This window comes from Cucumis sativus, chromosome 5 (assembly GCF_000004075.3).
Source record: "Cucumis sativus cultivar 9930 chromosome 5, Cucumber_9930_V3, whole genome shotgun sequence".
Classification (NCBI taxonomy): Eukaryota; Viridiplantae; Streptophyta; class Magnoliopsida; order Cucurbitales; family Cucurbitaceae; genus Cucumis; species Cucumis sativus.
Genome location: NC_026659.2, coordinates 23,352,832 through 23,374,098, shown reverse-complemented (window position 1 = coordinate 23,374,098; position 21,267 = coordinate 23,352,832). Strand labels below are relative to the sequence as shown.

The following is a 21,267-nucleotide window of genomic DNA, read 5'->3' as shown; positions in this document are numbered from 1 at the left end:
TTGAAAAGGAGACAAGCTTCTTTATTATTAATAATCTCAATGTACAAAAGAGCTATACAATGAGAATAATAGGGAAGCCAAGAAATGAGGGAGAGATAGAGAGAAAGGATCAGTAGGTGCACCCGAACACCTCAACTAGGTTGACACCTCCAAGCACTGTCATCATATCCAAAATACAAAGAAAAGACCAAAGTACAAGAACAATACTAAGGTCATGGAAAGACCAAAGTAATAAACAAAATAACTACAAAAGCTACCTACGGTAGACAAAAGCAAGGCTGAAAGTAAAACATAACGGCAAAAATACATATAAAACCCGTCCAAACTACAAAAGCACTAATTTTGAACTGGCAATCGAGGGAAACTACATTGGAACTCATTCGATGAAGGCGGTCCAATTGAGGCAGATGTCTTGAATGGAGTAATCTTTGAATTTTGCATTTGAAGAACACCAAGCTGCTGCGTTTCTTTTAGAAATCTCTATGGTGTCAGCCCAATTTCTGTTGTTGGAAGATTAGTGATGCATATTATTTCTTGAACAATCTTCTCCTTTATGAAGTGTTTATCAGCTTCAATATGTTTCGTCCAATCATGAAGGACTGGAATGTGGGCAATGAAAATTGCTGCAGAATCACTTCTTGCACAAACTTAAATAATGTCTTGGTAGAATGACTTTTTAATTAAAGTTTTATCTGGTGGTTGAAGAATAGAAGTCTACTGACCTTCTGTTTAAGTCTATTTTTTCTTCAATATTAAATACCCTAGATGATATTGTTAGTGTTAGAATTTGTGGGCTTGGGCTGTGTTGATGTTGAAAGCCCATGTGTTATTTTTAACCCAAATTTTTCTTTCCTTTTTATCTTCTCTCTTTATCTTCTCCCTTTGTATCTGTTTGTGATTATTAGAAAATAATAAGAAAACAATATCGTGGTTTTTCTCCTTGCATTGGGTTTCCACGTACATCTGTGTTAGTTTTTTTGTCATTATTTTCAATATGGTATTAGAGTGGAATAATGACGAAACCCTAGATGACACAACTCTTGATGGAAGCTGCGTAGAGGAAGCCACTGTCGACAGAACCACAATCGATATTCAAGTCACCTTCAGTCACACGAGCAGCCGCAAGAAACCCTCCAGCTGCAACCTTCTGACGTCCATGCACTGCCAGACTTGCAACCAGAGACCCCTCACGTGCTGTCGAATAGTACTCAGAACACGTTAGAGAGCCTTCCCCTGCAGCTGTACACACTTACAAGTGGAGTTTACCTTTAGCTGCAATACCCTGATGTCCACGTGCTGCTGCATCAATAGCCGCCTCGAACCTATTGATATTTGTAGCCAAACCATCTTCCTCACCACTCAATACCGGATAACTATTGAGGTTTTGGTGATCTTTATACCAATTCGGGATTTGAAGTTGATGAATTCTTGGCCCAATCCAAACCAAAAGTGTAGGACACCACACACCAATAGTTCATAATGGTTCGGCAGCAACTTACAACTCTTAAGGTAACGTTTGGAGCCTCTACACATACATCTAGTTCTGATATTCCAACCAACTGCCGATGTATTCCGAGAATCCGATAACTTCGTTCCCTAATTTATCTTCTACTTGCGTGTCTAGTTCTGTGGCATAGACTACAAGAGTCTTTACAGGGGAAAAGCTGAATGCCTAGAATTACTTCTTGTGGTCACTATCAGATCCTAGAAGAGCAGCACAAGTTTGACTTTCTAACATGGGAGAAACTTTGCCCTCCACCAGATGATTCTTGCTAGTCTCAACTCCAAGTTTGATGGAGCCTGTGGGCATATACTGGGCCAGAGACTTGTTCCTTCTCTGATGGAAGTTTGCACTGAAGTTCCCTTTGAGGAGGATTGCCCAAGTGCTAGGAATATTTTGACCACCCTTGCAATTGATTCCACAACCTTCAATGCGAGGTCCTCTACTCATGACAGTGAGAAGGCCAATGGGAAAGGAAAAATGGTCCCTATTTGTGAGCATTGCAAGGAACGATGTTAATAATTACATGGTCGTCCTTCAAGAGGTAAGAAACGTCCTCCCAAGGACAAACAAAATTCAGGGTGGGCCTATGTGAGTGAGTATGCTGGACTTTCTCAACCACCTGTGAAAGAACAATACAACAGAACAAATACAACAAAACAATACACCCAGAACAAGAGGTGCATCCAGATATCTCAACTAGGTTGACATCCCCTTAGCACCCTCGTCATATCCATACAAAATCCAAATATCCAAAATTATGTGGAACCAAAGAAGGAAAGGTGAGAAGGGAGGTAAAAGAAACAACCTGATGGAATCCAGTAACTAATAGAATAGAACTTCTATTATTATTGTTATTAGATTCAATCTGATCTAGATTACACACACTGATATGATCAAATACTACAAATGAAACTATCTTCTGTTATCCTATCTCTCAAGGAAGAACAGAGACCCTTTTCCTTCACAATTTCTAACTACCTTTCCTGCCCACACTTATTCTTTATTTATACTAACCTAACTCACACGTGTTACTCTACACACGTGCTGTGCCACTACCCTTCTTTCCTCTCCTACTATATTGATATAGTATTGGGGGTCTATCACAACCAGAACAATACAACTCAAACTTTAAAAAACTAAAACAATACAATGATTAAATGATTAAATGATTAAATGATTAAACTGTGTGAATATAACAATATGCCAATTTAAATCTTGTATGGACAGCCTTCAAAATTCTTTCCCTTTCCAAATTAACCTTGTCCTCAAGGTGAAAATCTGGAAACCGTTGCTGTAAATCTTCATATAGCTCCCAAGTTGCTTCATGACTCGGCAATCCCTTCCAACTTACTAACACCTCCCAACCTCCTGCCTTATTTTTCGAATATCCATACACTTCCTCGGGCACGGCTCTCCATTCATAATTCTCTGCTAGATATGGAATATCATCACGATTCTCCACATGTGTTCCGAACACTTTCTTCAACTGAGAAACATGTAAAACTAGGTGTATGGCCGCCCGTTCAGGTAACTCGAGCTTATAAGCCACGGGTCCCACTCTTTCAATCACTCTGTAAGGACCGAAGTATTTAGCTGATAGTTTCTCATTCCTCCTTCTCAGTGAAACTTGTCGATAAGGTCTGATTTTTAATATAAGACCAAATCCCCCACTTGATGCTGCACATCCCTCCTCTTCACATCAGCATATTTTTTCATTTTATCCTGAGCTACTTGCAAATGTTCCTTCAGAGCCCCCAAGGCTACATCTCTCTCCTTCAGCTGTTCATCCAATGTTGAATTGGAAGTATCTCTATCTCCATAATATAACAGAGGAGGAGGTACTCGTCCGTAGACTGCCTGAAATGGTGTGATACCTATTGAACGTTGAAAAGTAGTATTATACCAATATTCAGCCCATGGTATCCATTTTACCCACTCCTTCGGTTTTTCTCCACAAAAACACCTTAAGTAAATCTCCACTCCACGATTCACTACTTCTGTTTGTCCATCCGATTGGGGATGATATGCTGTATTATGGTTTAATCTTGTGCCCGCTAGTCTGAACAGCTCTTTCCAGAATGAGCTCAGAAATACTTTATCTCTATATGACACATTGGACTTTGGAAAACCATGTAGTCGCACCACTTCTTTGACAAACAATTCTGATACAGACTTCGCATTATATGGATGCTTCAATGGTAAAAAGTGACCATATTTACTGAAGCGATCTACCACCACCAGAATTACCTCGAAACCATTCGCTTTTGGTAAGCCTTCTACAAAGTCCATGGAAATATCTTCCCATACTCTATTAGGGAATTCTAAGGGTATTAACAACCCTGCTGGAGATAATGCTAGAGTTTTATTTCTTTGACAAATCATGCATTCTTCACAGTATTTTTTGACATCTTGTTTCATTCCTTCCCAGTATAACTCTCCAGTCAATCTTTTGTATGTTCGTAAGAAGCCTGAATGTCCTCCAAATACCGAATCATGAAATGTATTCAAGATCGTAGGAATCAGTTTGGAAGTTTTAGAAATTACCATTCGATTCTTATACATCAGTATCCCCTGCTTCATAGAATATTTGCTGGATGGCTCCTCACCTTTTTCTGCCAATTCTTCTCTGATCTTCTTAAACTTTTCATCTTGATTAACCTCTTCTTTAATCACTGCCACATCAATTATATTTGGGGCTGTCAACTGATTCAGATGGACAGTAGGTGGTACTCTAGACAATGCATCAGCAGCCTTATTTTCTAATCCCGGCTTATATATTACCTCAAACGAATATCCTAAAAGCTTAGATATCCATTTTTGGTACTGGGGTTGTATCACCCGTTGTTCCAGCAAGAATTTCAGAGATCGTTGATCAGTTTTTACTTTGAACCTCTTTCCCAGCAAATAGGGCCGCCACCTCTGTACTGCCATTACTACAGCCATCAATTCCCTTTCATACATAGGCTTAGTTCTATCTCTAATTGCTAGAGTGTGCCTATAATAAGCAATAGGTCTTTGGTTTTGTATCAACACAGCACCTAAACCATAACCCGAAGCATCCGTTTCAATTTCAAAAGGAATGCTGAAATCTGGCATTGCCAATACTGGTAGTGTCATCATGATTCTCTGTAATCTGATAAAAGCTTCCTGAGCCTCTTCATTCCTTCTAAACCCCTCTTTCTTCAACAATTGCGTCAGTGGTGCTGCCATCGTACCGTAATGTTTTACAAACTTACGATAGTATCCCGTTAATCCCAAAAATCCTCGGACTGCTCTCATGTTAGCTGGAATAGGCCATTCTTTGATAGCTCTGGTTTTCTCCGGATCCACCTCAACTCCCTTTCCAGATATAATATGCCCCTGATATTCTACCCTTGCCCTGGCAGAACTGCATTTTTTCTTGTTAACATATAATTCATTCTTTCGTAGTATTTCTAACACTGCTTTGAGATGATCCAAATGAGCTTTCAAATCTCTGCTATATATCAATATATCGTCAAAGAAAACCAACACAAACTTTCTGAGGAGTGGCTTGAATATAGCATTCATTAAGAACTGGAAGGTTGAGGGTGCATTCGTTAGTCCGAAGGGCATCCATGAACTCATAATGACCTTCATGCGTCCTGAATGCGGTATTTTCAATATCCTCAGCATTCATTCTAATCTGATGATATCCTGCCTTCAAATCCAGCTTAGTGAATATCACAGCTCCATTCAATTCATCAAATAACTCCTCAATTACCGGTATTGGAAATTTATCAGGTACAGTCACCTTGTTCAATGCCCTGTAATCCACGCAAAACCGCCAACTACCATCTTTTTTTCTCACCAATAATACAAGTAAGGACTCGTGCTAGCCCATATTATTCCTGACGATAACATTTCTTCAACTAGCTTCTCCATCTCAGTTTTCTGTTGGTAAGCATATCGATATGGCCGCACGTTTACTGGATTTACACCCTCCTTCAAATGAATGTGATGCTCAATTACCCACCCAGGGGGTAAGGTTTCTGGCCAATCAAACACATCGTCAAATTTCTTTAACACCACAACAACCGACTCTTCCTCAGTCAACACTTCCTCAATGGAACCCTCTTCCTCTGATATTTCGTATTTCTCCAAGGTTCTGTATTCTACCAAATAGCCTTGATCCTCTTCTCCCCATGTTTTAACTAAATTCTTTAGGCTTACTCTTGCTTTCGTTAAACTGGGATCCCCTCGTATTATAACCTTCTTTCCTTGATACATAAAGGACAATATCAAGTTCTTCCAATCTACCTCCGTTATTCCCAAGGAATTAAGCCACTTCATTCCTAGAATGGCATCTATTCCCCCTAACTCCAATGGTAAGAATTCATCGATCACTTTCCATTCTCCTATCATTAATTCCACAGCTTCACATATCCCCTTCCCTTTTACAGCAGTACTGGAGCCCAAAATTACCCCATAGTTTAAGGTTTCTTTTGTTTCTAGTTGTAATTCCTTCACAAGAATTTCAGAAATAAAGTTGTGATTCCTTCACAAGAATTTCAGAAATAAAGTTGTGTGTTGGTCCACAATCAATCAACACCACCACTCCCTTCTCTTGTATCTTTCCCTTAACCTTCATCGTCCCTGGGTTAGATAATCCAACCACAGAGTTGATAGATAACTCTACTATCGCCTGGTTTTCTTCCATTATTTCGATAGACTTCAGCTCTTTCATTGTTTCCTCTCCTTCCTCAATAATTTCATACTCTTCATCATCCCCACTAATTACCAACATCCACAGTTCTCTCAACTCCTTAGTTTTGCATTTATGATCATGAGAATATTTCTCATTGCACCGAAAACACAACCCTTTCTCCTTTTGATGGTCCGCATCAGATAAACGTTTTGATGGTCCTTCTTTTGGCGCTTCCTCCTTTGATGTTCCGCGAAGAGTAATGGTTCTCATTGGCCAACTTGTACCTCCCTTAGTTTCTCCAGCTCTCGAATTCGCGTGGGCCTTAATAATGTTTTGTGGATTGGTCGTTTTTCCTCCAGAATATCCAGGAAGATTTGCCTCACGACGAATATCTTCTCTGTTTTCAATCTTTTGCGCTATCTTCATCATATGAGCCAGGCCTTTCGGTTCGCAAAAATCCATCTCAGCTTGGATCCACGGCTTCAATCCCGAAACAAATGTCTCTTCCACTACTTTTTCGGGTAAATCAGTTAGTGGCGCCACCCACTTATCGAATAAATTTCGATATTCATCCACAGTTGTCGTTTGTTGAATACGCAGAAATCGTCCGTACAGAGATCCTTCCCTCGATGAACGGAACCTCTCCAACAACCTTTCCTTCATATTCGCCCAATCGATAAACTTCTCCCGTTCCTCTTGAGAACGAAACCAATTCAGTGCCGGTCCTTCGAAACTTATCGTAGAAACTGTCATCTTCTCAGATTCAGTGAGTTTATGGATGCGAAAATACCTCTCAGCGCGAAACAACCACGAATCTGGATCCTCTCCGTTGAATATCGGCATCTCCACCTTCTTGAATTTGTTTCGGTCCTGGTTCCCTTCGTCATTCTATTTCTTCTCTTCGTTTTTCGTTTCGTCTTCTCGCCTCGATGATCCTTCGCCCTCATCGTTCGTCTTCGCCAAAAAAGTCCGCATAGACAGTTCGGATATCCTCTCATTCATCGTTGATCTTTCTTGTGCGGCTGACTCCATAATTCTCAACATTACTTGATTCTGCCTTTCTATATTCTTCGAGATTTCCATTAACGTTTTCTCCATTGCCGGCAGTTTTCCGATCTCCTTCTTAATGCCGTGAAGCTCTTGATCTATCGTTTCGATCTTTTCTTCAAGCCTCGTCTGCACCATCTTTCTCCTTGGTCAGAATCATGGCTCTGATACCAATTTGATGGAATCCAGTAACCAATAGAATAGAACTTCTATTATTATTGTTATTAGATTCAATCTGATCTAGATTACACACGCTAATATGATCAAATACTACAAATGAAACTATCTTCTGTTATCCTATCTCTCAAGGAAGAACAGAGACCCTTTTCCTTCACAATTTCTAACTACCTTTCCCGCCCACACTTATTCTTTATTTATACTAACCTAACTCACACGTGTTACTCTACACATGTGCTGTGCCACTACCCTTCTTTCCTCTCCTACTATATTGATATAGTATTGGGGGTCTATCACAACCAGAACAATACAACTCAAACTTTAAGAAACTAAAACAATACAATGATTAAATGATTAAATGATTAAACTGTGTGAATATAACAATATGCCAATTTAAATCTTGTATGGACAGCCTTCAAAATTATTGAAGAAGGTGCACCAAGAGGAGGCGTTTAAACGAGCCACTCCACTTTGATCCTTCTACACAAGCTTCTTATCATGGAAAACTCTTTAGTGCTTTTCAAACTATAACTCAGCTAGCAAGACTTTAATAGCATTACACAAAAGCAACCAAGGACCCTTTTGTAAGATAGGGCCAATTAAAAGCTGCTGTATATTATCACTAAAGTCTCTTCTGAAAACCCAAGCAACTTCAAAGGTTGAAAATAAATTCCACCAGCTATGATCTGCATAGAAACATTAAAAGAAGATATGCTGTAGATCTTCCCCTTTCTTTTCACAAAGAGGGCAAATAGATGGAGACAAGTAATGAGACGGAAGCTTCTTCTGCATGACCGATGAGCAGTTGAGATTCCCAAAAATCATAATCCAAACTAGGATATTAACCCGCCAGGGGCTTATCGACTTCCATAAGACTTTGGAAAGCTGTTTCTCTAAAGGAGAAGATACATACTATATTCTTTCTGTGAAATCTTGTTTATGTAACAAACTCCTTGCATTTTCTGACACATCTTACGTATTTATCTCCAGGTGATCGGATCGTGGATTATATGAACATGGATGACAGATCAATTGGGATGTTTTGGGTTGTCTCATACACGATGGCACAACCAGCATGTGAAACTGTGATGAATTGGTTAACTTCTGCAGGAGCTCCAGAATTATCATCAGCACAAAATTTACAGACCAATGAGAGGATAATGGTTATGCGAGAAGTGAGCCCACTGCCGATGTCTTTGTTATCAGGTTTTTCAATGAACTTGTGCTCGAAGCTGGCATATCAAATGGAGGAATCCTTATTTTCTGGACAGGTATAAATACTTTATTAGTCAATGGTTTACCTCACTGAAAGCTATCTATGAGCACAACTTTATAGGTGTGACCGGTAAGGCAGTAACCATTTATGCAATAAACTCTTCCTAACTTGGCATCACACAAAATAGCATAATGGAGATGTCCTGGAAGTGTGCTTGGTGTCAGTGCTGTACATGTGTTCTCTGGAGAGAGAAGAGGAGATCTCATTTATGTTAGGAGGATTTGAATAATTCAAATTAAAACATTAAAAAGAAAAATCATCTGTTTTAAATCAAAATTTATACTGTGGCACTGTTGATTCAGCCATTGCAAGGGATGATTCATAATACAGATCAGAAAAGATCATGATTTGGATTCAGAGCAAGGATCAGTGATTAACATTGAAATTTCCTCCTAAAGACCATGCTCCAGGGCAAAGACGAGACAAGCGTCTGAGTTAACATCTTGGGCCACTTCTTGATAGGTTGTTTCTCGTAGCATCATTTATTGAAGTTTGAAGTTGATCCCACAAAGCCAATACCCCATTTTATGTTGGAAGACTACATGCTTAACTTTTTTATCTTTGGGTATGCATCGTACTCCAAAAGAACTTTCCACAGTTTTTAGCCAAGTCAAGAATGTTTCTACATCCAAATATTGAAAATTATTATTACTTGATCAATTTTGGGTGAAAAAAATCCAACTCCAAACTAGCCATAAGTACTAATTTTAAGATTTATTGCAAGTTCTGGGACTAAATTTTGACTCTTGAAAGTACAAAAACTAAACTGGAGTACATTGGTATGTATGTATAAATGTGTATGTGTATGTGCGCGCGTTTGTTTGTGCATGTGTGTGTATGTAGTTATGTGTGTGTGTATGTACAAACTAATCTAGAGTGGTAGGGTTTGGATTCGCTGAAGAAGAAAAGGAAGAGAAAGGAAGGTTGAAACCCCCACATCGGTCATGCGTTAGCCGGTTAAACTTACAGGTGGAACATTCATTCTTATTTCCCGGTATTTGAACTAGATTTGGGAAATCTTTGTTCATATACAATATTTCTCAGAATATCCGATACTGCAACAGCGACAGCTGCTTCCTCAACATCACTCTTTCAATTACGAGCGGAATAAGACAGAGGGTTCACACACGTGAGGACGGAGTTGAAGGATAAGCTCTAGCTTAAGAGGCTTCTTCAGTGGCTGTCCTTTCTCTTGTTCAAGCAAAAGATTAGATTGTTAATTCAATTTTCAATAATCTCTAACAGAGAGAGAATAATCTAAAGAGAGTATTTAAAATTTCAAATAACTTCAATTTTAAATGATATACAAATTATTGAAGAATGGAAGGTAACCTATGAGGTTGAACAGTGTTTACTATTTTGTGTAACCCTAATGTACCTAGAGTATTAGTCTCTTTCATTTTACATCTATATGAATAAAGAGACCTGTTTCCTTAAAAATAAAATTCTTACTTTTGTGTTAAATATTCAAGTAATTTATTTTGTTTTCATCATGTAGTGTTCTCTCTACTGAGTGCATTCAGTTTATCTTAAGAAACTCAGGATGCTGTACATATTATGCACGTCTACTTGAGTTTTTATGCACCCTTGTCTTTAACGGGTGAAGTAATGCAATTAGGGTTCATTATCTAGATGAATATTCAAACTTATCTCTAATGTTTACTCTATTATTGTTCTGTGTAGGCTGTTCCCAGTATTGCATTGGCTGAAACATATACTAGGTTGCTTCTCCTTGCACCACACTCATTGTTTCGCTCGCATTTTAATGTAATTTTCTCGATCTATTAAAACTTATTACTTTAATTTTTTTTCACTTTGATCATCAATTAATTTGTTGTTGATATATAAAAAATTTAAATATACAGGAGAGGAAACTCTTATGGATAGTTTGAGGTATGGGTCAACTCTCGTTAACCCATAGGTTCAAAACCCAATAGGTATGCGTGACCTTTTTTTTTTCTCCTTAAAGGAGACAGCTTTTCATTGATAATGAAAAGAGGCCATACTAAAACAAATACAAAGAAAGGAAAAAGGACTCTGAAGGAGAAATAAAATCAATCTAGATTAAGCCTGAAGAGGCTTGAGAGAAGCAATACCTGCAATACAAGGAAGAGACTTAACCAGTAAAACTGCTGAACTGTTTCAAACCAAATCTTTAACAGAATAACTTAAACACCAAGTGTCAGTACATACACAAAACAGAGATGTTGCAAGACTATGCAATCAACCAAACGAAGAGTGTAGGAAGGTGGAGAAAGAACTCAAAGAATACAACAACTTCAACTATCCTCTGAAGCGACATTCCTTGAAATGTAGCTTCAACCTAAAGGACTACAACTGAAACAGTGAGCAAAGGAGCATTCTGAAAGACCTTAATCCACTTTACTCAATTGAAGACCACACGAATCTAAAATGGAAAGTTTGGAAGTAAATTCCATTAAAACAATTTGGAGTTCTATGGATATAGGATGGGAGTAAGTGGAATCTTTTGGCGCTTTCGGAGGCATTCTTACCTTGTGGGATAAAAGTAAAATCACAGTGGTGGAAACCATAAGAGGACGTTATTCCTTCTCAATAAAATGTGTAACTTTGTGCAAGAAGTGTTGTTGGGTTACCAACGTTTATGGTCCGTGTGGTTATAGAGAGAGGAAACTTGTTTGGCCAGAATTATTAACAATTACAGAATGCGGAGATGAAGCTTGTGTTTGGTGTTTGGGAGGAGATTTTAACATCACTAGATGGGTCTATGGGAGGTTTCCAGTTGGCAGAAGCACAAGAGGATTGAGACAGTTTAATGCCTTTATAGATTCTGCCAATCTAATGGAAATTCCCCTTCAAAATGACAAATTTATTTGGTCAAGAGTGGCACTGCTGCAAGATCTCCGTTGGACAGATTTTTTATTAACAGTAAATGGGATGATGAATTTGAAAACTCAAGAGTGACCTGTAAAGCAAGATTCTTCTCCGATCACTTTCCTTTATTATTAGAGGCAGGTGCAATAATCTGGGGGCCATCCCCATTCAGATTTTGCAATAGTTGGTTGTTGATAAAAGATTGCAACAAGGTCATAGAGGAAGTGCCAAATCAATAGAGTTCGAAAAATAATTTGTACTAAAAAGAACACATAAAATTAAAAACAAATGTGTTTGGTCAAAAGAGTTCGAAAAATCTTCGGCAAATAGAACACTGACATTTTTTCTTTTTAAAAAGGAGAAGCTTATTTATTATTAATAAACTCAAACTACAAGAGAGCTATACAATGAGAATAATAGGGAAACCAAGAAATGAGGGAGAGAGAGCGGATCAGTAGGTGCACCCGGACATCTCAACTAGGTTGACACCCTCATAGCACTATCATATCCAAACTACAAAGAACAAGAACAATACTAAGGTCATGAAAAGACCAAAGTAACGACAAAAAATAACAACAAAAGCTACCTACGGTAGACAAAAGCAAGGCTGAAAATTCAAAATACAAAGGCAGAAATACATATTAAAGCCCATCCAAACTACAGAAGCACTACTTCTGACTTGGAGCTGCCAGAACACTATGACTTAAAAGACCTCAAACTTGGAGCTGCCAGAGGAACATTATCACGCAACCGAAGAGAAAAATCTTGAGATTTGGATCCGTAATCTTTGCAGTATCAATAGTACAAATGGTGCTTGGTACCTTTATCAGTGAGTTGGAATAATCTATAATGAACATGATAAAGGGAAAATAGAAGAGAAAAGTCCCATCACATTTTCCTTGAAAGTGAACCATGATAGAAAAGGTGATCGTTACAGAGTCATATGGATTATGTGAATATCTGTTTGACAGATTTATTGTTGAAAACTATTTGTGAATTATGAGATCTAAATAATATTCTCATTTAGATTTGCATCCAAATCCTTACAAATCATTCAAATGAATGAACTCACCAATATATGAAATGTCTGATTTTTATTGCTTTCTTATGTCTGATATTTCTATTATGTGTTGACATCTCTTGCTCACAATGTAATTTTTTACCACCCTTTATGTTTTAGTTATCTTTTCTTGCTTTTATGCACATAAAGTTCAAGTCTTATTTTTTGTATTTTTACTTACAGTTAACTCACTCTTTACTGCAGCATTTAGCACAAAGAAACCCATCCCTATTGAGCAGACCAGGAGTTACGCTTCTAGTGCTTGAAATTTTGAACTATCGGTTGCTTCCTCTATACAGGTATAATTTCTCAACCCTTGCAGTTGCCCCCATACACCCCCCTCTCAACACAAATACGCACACACCCTATCTCCTGCCCGTAGCTTCTCTTTTTGGCCGCCATCTTCTTTAGCTCCGTTCACCTCTATAACCCTTCTCTGACTTACCCATCTCCGTCGCCCTTGTGTTAAAATGGAAGTTGAAAGCTGTAAAATTAATGATTCCTTCTTTTGGATCTGGTACGATTCCAGGTTGTTCTTCATGGGAAGGTATAGAGTTTTGTAAAGTTGTTACTTTATCTAGTTTGCAGTTGCATTGGTTCATGGATTCTATCTCAGAGCTTCTTCATGGTCCATTCAATCGTCTTCTCTTAAGAAACAGTCGCAACGGCTCAGGTGCTATGAGGATATCAAAATTTTGCCATGATTCTGGTTGAATTCTGAAATCTATTGTCTGGCCTATTTCAGGAGGTCGATGATACATTCATGTTCCAATGGGAGTTTCAATTCAAGGCTGGCATTCTTTTTTGGGAGTGGTATCTGGATTCTTGAAGAAAAGAGAGATATTATTTCAGCAGATCCATCTACATTCCTCATTGATTCCTTTGCAGGCAATTAAGAACATTTCAGGGCCTTCTAAGTCAAGAGATAAGAGCATAAGTTATGTGGAAGCTGTGAAGGATATTAGGTAGCCATAGTCCTCTGTTTTGGTAATGGAAAAACAGAGCATGGTATCCTTTTGGGTTCGAAAAAATTCTAAAGTGCTCAAGGAAGATTTTAACAACCTATGGGTCATCTCTGTTTTATATATGTTTTTTGAAACAGAGACAAGCTCTTTTTTAATATAAAACTCGAAGTACAAGATAATTATACAATGAGAAAATTAGAGAAGCCTAAAAAATCAAGAGGCGCGGCCGGATATCTCAACTAGGTTGACACCCCCTTAGCGCTATCACCATATCCCATAAAAACATCTAAAAGAACATATAACTACCAATTATACCAGAAAAGAAACAGCCAAAGGAAAGCAAATACAAAACAGAAAGTAAAGAAAGAACACGGGAAAATAAAACAGTTTCAAAAAAGACCCACAACTACTAAACTCCTATAGCTAACAAAACTAAATAGGAGGTCTTCTGACTTGCAACCCAAGTTGGCAGCTGTGGACAGCAACTCACTATCATCCACTTTATAACCCCACACAAGAACGATTTGTTCCAATTCACTTTCTGACCGGAACATTATTTTTTCTTGCATGTTAGAATTTTCTTGTAGCATCGGTTATTGTAGTGTTTTTCAATGTTTTGTTTTGATGTATTGTTCTGTTTTGTTGCTGGTAGAACTTAATTCGGTGTTTCTTCCTTGTTATTTGGGGTACTCTTAGATGTTTTGTTCTATTGCTTTCTAGGTACCAAGGCAAGAGTAAGGCTTTGATGTATGATGTGACAAAAATAATCTCTGCACTCAAAGGAAAGCGTGGAGACCATCGAGTATTTAGATTGGCTGAAAACTTGTGCATGAATCTTATTTTTTCATTAAGAGATTTTTTCTTTGTGAAAAGGGAAGGGAAGGTGGGTGAGTTGAATGATATCAATGCAGAATTATAACTTATATTATGTTTTTCATTTGCATATTTCACTGAAACTGAACTTTCTCTGTTCTGAAAGGGTCCAACTGAATTTACGGAGACACTAAATCGATTAGCCGTGGTCACTCTTGCTATCCTCATTAAAACACGGGGAATAGCTGATGCTGATCACTTGCTTTATCTTCAAACAATGCTAGAGCAGACAATGGCCACAAGTCAGCATACTTGGTCAGAAAAAACTCTCCGATACTTCCCACCAGTTCTTCGTGAAGTGTTGATTGGAAGAATTGATAAAAGAGGTGTAGCTATTCAAGCATGGCAACAGGTTTGTTATCTGAAGTTTTTGTGCTAACTTTTTTTTTGTGCTACTTTTTCTTTTCCGTTCTATACAATTAGAGCTATGTCTTAATAAAAAATTTCAATAACAACTTTTTTATAAATTTTCTTCATTATTTGCCGTAACTTTTAATGTTCAATTTCACTCAAAATTGATATAGGTTGAACATGAATGTAACAGATCTTCTTAATCTGAGATTTCAATGATTTTGTATTTGGATTTTAAAACTTAGAAACATATTTAAAATAATGTTTGGAATATGCCCACGAGTGAGAAAAAAAGGTAAACATGCTCTCTCCTCTCTCCTCACTTCTCTTTCATTATTCGCCGTCTTCTCCATTGAACTTCCGCACCTTTTCGAGAATTTCTTTGGTGTTTTTCCTTTCCTCTTCTATTCTCCAGCTTTACCTCCCGTTTTTCTCCAGAGTCCTCTCTGGACTATCTTCATTTCAATGGAAGAAGCACGCTCTAAATTTCTTCATTCGCATTTTTGTGTTTGGTTGAATAATGACCGCTTTCATGTGGAAGATGTGGAAGCTCAACGTTCTTTAGTTATCTCAAAAGCCCATCTGAATTGGTTCCTCACAGTGATTGTAGAATTAGTTAGGTGCCCTGAAGATCACTTCTTTCTGAAATTTGGGGAGCTAGATCGTGGAAGAAGGAAGCTCTCAAAGTTCAGATCAGAAAATGGATGGGTTTTATGTTGCGACTTCTGGCTTGCTTCAGATGGATGCTCAACCATTCGGGTCTTGATGTAATTCAAAGCTGGATGTATTTTCCAAAATGAATTCTCTGCCTTCAAAGGCTAAGAGATGAGGTATTTATTAAGGATCTTTAGGTTAGTTACAAGGTAGTTGTGGGGGAGGTTTGTTACAAAGTAGTTAGGTAGTTATGGATTTATGATAACTAATCAGAATAGCTGATTAGTTTTAACTACTAACTGTCTATTTAGCTATCTTATTACATCAGGTCAAGATTAAAATCGAATAGAAAGAAATCTCCAAAGGTCTTCCCACATTGTCTCAAGCCCTTCCTGAAGGAAAAAAATTAAAGAAGATCTCGGTTAAGTGATCCTTAAGAGCCTAGATTCTTGGAGATCAGGTCCAGACCTGTTAGAGGAAGATCATGTCTTTGCTCATCCCTCAGTTCATTCTAGCTGTTCCAAGGAGTTTTTAGAGACTAATCTAAGTTTATTGGAAGTTAGTTGCACCCAGTTGCAAGCTCCAACCCGTTCTACTAAGCAAGTTTCTAACTCCTCTCATCCTACGCAATTTAAGTAATATGAGTTTTCCTTGCCTAACTCGAAGGTGAAATTTTATAGGGGCTCCCTGAGAAAAACCCCTCTCCATTCCTCTAGAAAGAAGGGCGAGTCCTTTTTCGACTCTCCTTTTAGCGTTAGTAGTGAGAAAATGGAGCAAATTGATAAGTCAGCCGAGCTTAAGGGGTAGAGACATTTTGAAAAACTGCCCTCTGCTACTTGTCATAATCACAACCTTTCAAATATAGGATGAGCGATTGTGCGTCACTTGTTCTAACTTGGTGAACAAGTCAGCCACTTGAAATTTGAAAGTCGCGGACAGTCTTGCAGTATGATGTAGCCTCCCTTCACTTTTTGGGAAAAAATGGTTTTATAGAGCGTTAGAGAGAAAGAAAAGCGTTGCAAACATCATTAAAGAAAGCATTAAAGACTGACAATTGCTAGAAAGCTTGGTTTGCAAAGAGTACAACAAGGCTTAGTTGGAGAATTGACTAGTGGGTTTCACTTATAGTACATTTTTGGATATGACAGGCTTGTATATGAAAAGTGCAAAATGTCACTTATAAGCAAGCGACATAGAAAGTAAAAGAAACGAGCTAAACTAAGTACAAAAACATAAACATAAGGTGGTTTGAGGATGTTTGGGCATGTTGCCATAGGCAAACAATGCCTTGGACAAACATACTCATGACACTACTCGCCATTTTCCCTAGCCTTGCAAAATATTAGATCATCTAAGTCAGTGGATGCTGATTGCAGGCTATTCTAGTATGATTCTTTAGACGTTCATTGTTATCTCCAGTTGGATCAATTTTGTCTTTCCCTGATTTCTCTTGCGTGGGTGAATGACTAAAGCCTTGCTATTTGTGGTAGTTTGCTTGATATTGTTTTTGTGTTTTGGACTCCGTTTTTCTGGCTTGTCAAAGGGGAGTATTTTCTAGAGAGTTCTTTTGGAATTATATTCTGTTAGTTTTGGAAGATTTATTTGCGATCCTCTGGGTTTTGGATGGCATTCACAAGACAATTTTGAGGCAGCTGGTTGCTTCTCCTTGGCGCTTCTCTTTCTCCTCTCTTAAGTTTTGCAGCTTTCTTCGGATGTTTCGTCTTGGAAAGGCTTTGTTTTGCTCGTTACTTTTCTGTTTGATTTTGTTTTTTAGGTTTCCTTCTTTTTGTTGCCTACGTTTTAATTTTAAACTGTATTCTCCTTAGTTCTTTTGCTCTTAGTATAATGCTATTGTTTAAGAAAAAAAATCCAAATTTATTACAAACTAATTTAGGGTCTATCCAAAATTTGGCTTAGATCTGAAATGGAATTCTAAGATAGAGTTTGTAGAATTTGAATCGGGATGAAAATTTGATTATATGCCCAAATTCAATTTATTCAATTTGAATCAAATTTGACAGTTATCTCTTTTTTGATTTAAGTTCTACTAATTTCTAGATTATACTACAATAAAAAATCCTAATTTGACAAGGATTTCAAATTAGTAAGTTTGTTTAGATTTTTTTATTTTTTTTTAAGGGAAGAAAGGGATTGTTTGGATTGAGAAGATATCAATTTATCCCTTATCCTTTAGATTGCCTTCATCAAAGTCCTCCATTTATCTCTACGCTTCACTTTGAATTCTCCTTTTGTATCCCTTTGAAAGGGCCCTCTTTTTTATCTTTAGATTATCATTCATAAATTTCATTGTTTCTTATAAAATAAACAAATAAATGAATGTATATTTTATTAATGGTAATAATATTATTTTTTGTGATTCGGAGATATTGAAAGCATTTTAGAGGGAGAGGGGAATCTCAAGTTCTTTGGTATATTTGCAGTTTTGTAGTAAACCATGTTGAGGTTGGTAAAGTAGAGTTATTTAACATTTTGTTTTGAAATATGTGCGGCAAACAAAGAACAACTCTACTCAGTTCAAGTTGATGCGCAAAACACCCCCTAAATGTTTGGGATGTGTTACTTCGAATATTCTGGGACTTTATGTATCCCTCTCCTAAGACAAAAAGAAAACTTGTGAGTTGATATTTATAGGCATCATTTGCAGGCAGAAACCACTGTGATCAACCAATGCAACCAACTACTTTCCCCATCAGCTGATCCAACATATGTGATGACCTACATCAGTCATAGTTTTCCGCAGCATAAACAATATTTATGTGCTGGTGCATGGATACTTATGCAAGGGCATCCTGAAAGTATTAACTGCACGACCTTGGTATGAATTTTCTTCTCGTTCTTTATATACCCATCACTACATCAGTACCTTTGTCTATTTCGATGAATTTGATTTTTTGACAATGCATTGATGTTATGTTTTTTTTCTATTTTCCAATTAAGGCACGGGTATTGAGAGAATTTTCACCTGAAGAAGTAACAGCTAATATTTACACAATGGTAGATGTGCTGCTTCATCACATTCAGATTGAACCTCAGCATGGACATTCCACACAGGTTTATACACACTAGCCTAGCTCATATGAACTTTTTTCAAATTGGATGGAGGACTACCTCCCAACTCTTCAATATATATGGTTTGGAACTTCTGGGACCCAATCTCGTTACTAGATTGTCACTGGAACATACACCAATGACCTTAAAAGAATATCCATTTCTATTTAATAGTTGACAGAAACTGGGAGGAAGTGGAGTTCTACTTTCTTTTGCCAAAAAATGTAGAAAAGAAAAGGAGAATGTAATGAAAAATTTACGAAGGAAAAAGAGTGATAAGAAGCTATTATGTTTGCAAACAATGAAAAGAAGCTATTCTGCCTTACAAAGGCCTTCTCATTTTTGTTTTCAGGATATTTTACTTAAAGTTTGTGCCAATCTTTCATTCTTTGTATGGACTCAAGAATTACTTCCTCTTGATATTCTGCTCCTAGCTTTCATTGACCGTGATGATGATCCCAATGCTCTACGCATAGTGGTATGCTCTCCAAACTTTTTTTTTTCTTCCCTTCTCTTCTTCTTCTTTTCTTCTTCCTTCTACTTTTTGACCATAGAGAATGATAAGCTAGTGCTACTATACTTGGGAAATATCGTTCTATGTATGTATGGTATATCACTGATTTTTAGCCAGTTGTATCCTGATTTGGAGAATTGTTTCTAATATGTATGTCTCTCATCCTGCTTAAACTCTATTAAATTCTATTCCCATTAACGATCTCTTAGGCCAAATGGACACAAACAAGACATCATTTTAAAAAGCAATAGAAACACATCAAAGCATTTTTGTTCAGTATATATATATATATATCATCGAATACTTGCTCATATATAATGCCTTAACTCCAAGTGTTTCCATCTCCTTGCCATTTTGATGATCCTGCCACTATTTTCAAGGACCATTTGCAGTTTTCAAAAGCCTCTTGGAAAATCTAGAGGTATTTCAATCATGTAGAAGAGTGGTGTTTCTCTATGGCATGTTCAAGGCATTATTTGCTAACAACATACTCAATAAGAGAATATCGTTAGAGCATTAGTCTCATTTGCTTTATCCTTTATGCTCTTTGTATAACTCTCGTGTACTTAGAACAATAGTCTCTTTTATTTTTATCTATATGAATAAAGAGACTTGTTTCATTTTTAAAAAAAGAGAGAATGTCATTCGAAATTTCAAATATTGGGAGGTCTTGGTTTTGGGAATTTATGCGAGACATAAATAAATGCGGAATAAGTTAAATTATACCTCAAACTCCCACATATTATATGTAGTCTTTTTTTTTTTGAAAAGGATACGAGTCTCACTATTATTAGTATTGAAAATAGAGAGACAAAGCTCAATGTACATGAGGGACATACAAAGAGCAAAGGGGGAGGGGGAGGGGGAGGATCAGCAGGCGCACCCAGGCATCTCAACTAGGTTGACACCCCATTAGCACCCTCATCACATCCATAAGCGAAAATAAAAACCCACATAGCAGGTTAAATAAAAGCAATACAGCAAAACAATAACAGATTAAAGGCCACAATACAAGGCTAAAAAGATGATAAAGCAAGGCAACAAGCCGAATACAGAGCAAAAATAATAATCCTTGATTGAGCAAAAACTGATTGGAGCAAAGGCTTGATCTGGGAGGCAAGATAAGCTAGAACTTCAAGGTGGGGAGACTATAAAGGCTGGCCAATTTAAGACAATTTCATAATGTTATCTAAGGATGACATGTTCAAGGATTCTTCCTTAATTTCTTCATTTGCAAGAGCTTGGAGCAAAGACTCTTCTTGGTTTTTTCTGGCTCTTTCACTTTCCACAAACCAAGATTTTGAAGAGCTTTTTAAATTTCGAAGTTTTGAATAAATGACAAAACCAGTCCATCCTTGATGATTTCCTAAGGATAAAGAACTTTTTATAATTTGGCAGCACTGCTTATCGAGCAGCCAGCTGTTGCAAAAGCGAAAAGGAGAGGGGCCCCATTCAAAAGCACCGGCTTCTAGTAAAATGGGGAAATGATCTGAAGTAAGTACTTCAGTCTTTTTAATGCCGGCAAAGGTGTCTCCGATAATGGAGCGTTTATTAAGGAACTTCTTTGGGGAAAGGCACTTGGGAGGAAAACTGAATCATCTAGTTAAATGGAACATGGTGTCTCAAATGCAAGAGGATGGGGGGCTTGGTTTAGGAGGCTTAGAAGACAAAGAACTTGCTCTTCTAGCCAAATGGGCATGGAGATTTTAAATGAAGAAAACTCCCTTTGGGTGCAAGTCATAAAGAGCATACATGGAGAAAGTCAATTCAGTTGGCACACCAAAGGAAGCAATGTCTGTAGCCTTAACAGTCTGGGGATTAGCATTTCAAGGAGCTGGAATAAAGTAGATTCGCTGGCCATGTTTAAACTCTGCAGTGGCATGAGAATTGCCTTTTGGTACGATCCTTGGGCTGACTTGATTACAATCAAAGACTCTTTTCCAAGGCTGTTTAGACTCTCATGAATCTGAATGGGGCAGTTCATGATATTTGGGATTCTTTAACAGCATCTTGGTCCTTCAGTCTCAGAAGGCAATTAAAGGAGGAAGAAATTGATGATCTCCATGCTCTTATCGGAATTATCTCAAAAAATTGAATCACGGCAAGTCCAGGTAAAAGAGTTTGGAAGTTAGAGTCTAATTTAAAATTCTCGGTTAAATCGTTGTTAACCATCTATCTTTTGCTTCCCCCATCCGAAAGCATCTATATTCTTCTATTTGGAAGACCAAAAGTCCAAGAAGAGTTGACATCACAATTTG

The 21,267-nt window shown here is 37.6% G+C and overlaps 1 protein-coding gene and 2 long non-coding RNA genes across 3 annotated transcripts in view; all 3 read left to right on the top strand.

Annotated features, from left to right (window-relative positions):
- The window catches only part of LOC101220785 (mediator of RNA polymerase II transcription subunit 23), a 60,325-nt gene that overhangs the window by 25,175 nt on the left and 13,883 nt on the right, over positions 1 to 21,267 (top strand). The window contains exons 8-15 of the mRNA XM_011657152.2: positions 8,385 to 8,665; positions 10,354 to 10,437; positions 12,788 to 12,882; positions 14,269 to 14,431; positions 14,528 to 14,773; positions 18,092 to 18,262; positions 18,385 to 18,498; positions 18,848 to 18,973. Of these exons, the coding sequence (XP_011655454.1) occupies positions 8,385 to 8,665; positions 10,354 to 10,437; positions 12,788 to 12,882; positions 14,269 to 14,431; positions 14,528 to 14,773; positions 18,092 to 18,262; positions 18,385 to 18,498; positions 18,848 to 18,973 (1,280 nt within the window). The remainder of the gene's footprint in view (positions 1 to 8,384; positions 8,666 to 10,353; positions 10,438 to 12,787; positions 12,883 to 14,268; positions 14,432 to 14,527; positions 14,774 to 18,091; positions 18,263 to 18,384; positions 18,499 to 18,847; positions 18,974 to 21,267) is intronic.
- On the top strand, positions 9,243 to 9,876 carry LOC116403847. Its single transcript, XR_004216747.1, has 2 exons — positions 9,243 to 9,639; positions 9,715 to 9,876. It is a non-coding gene; the product is annotated as an uncharacterized LOC116403847 (long non-coding RNA).
- Positions 12,889 to 14,268, top strand: LOC116403848. Its single transcript, XR_004216748.1, has 2 exons — positions 12,889 to 13,256; positions 13,329 to 14,268. It is a non-coding gene; the product is annotated as an uncharacterized LOC116403848 (long non-coding RNA).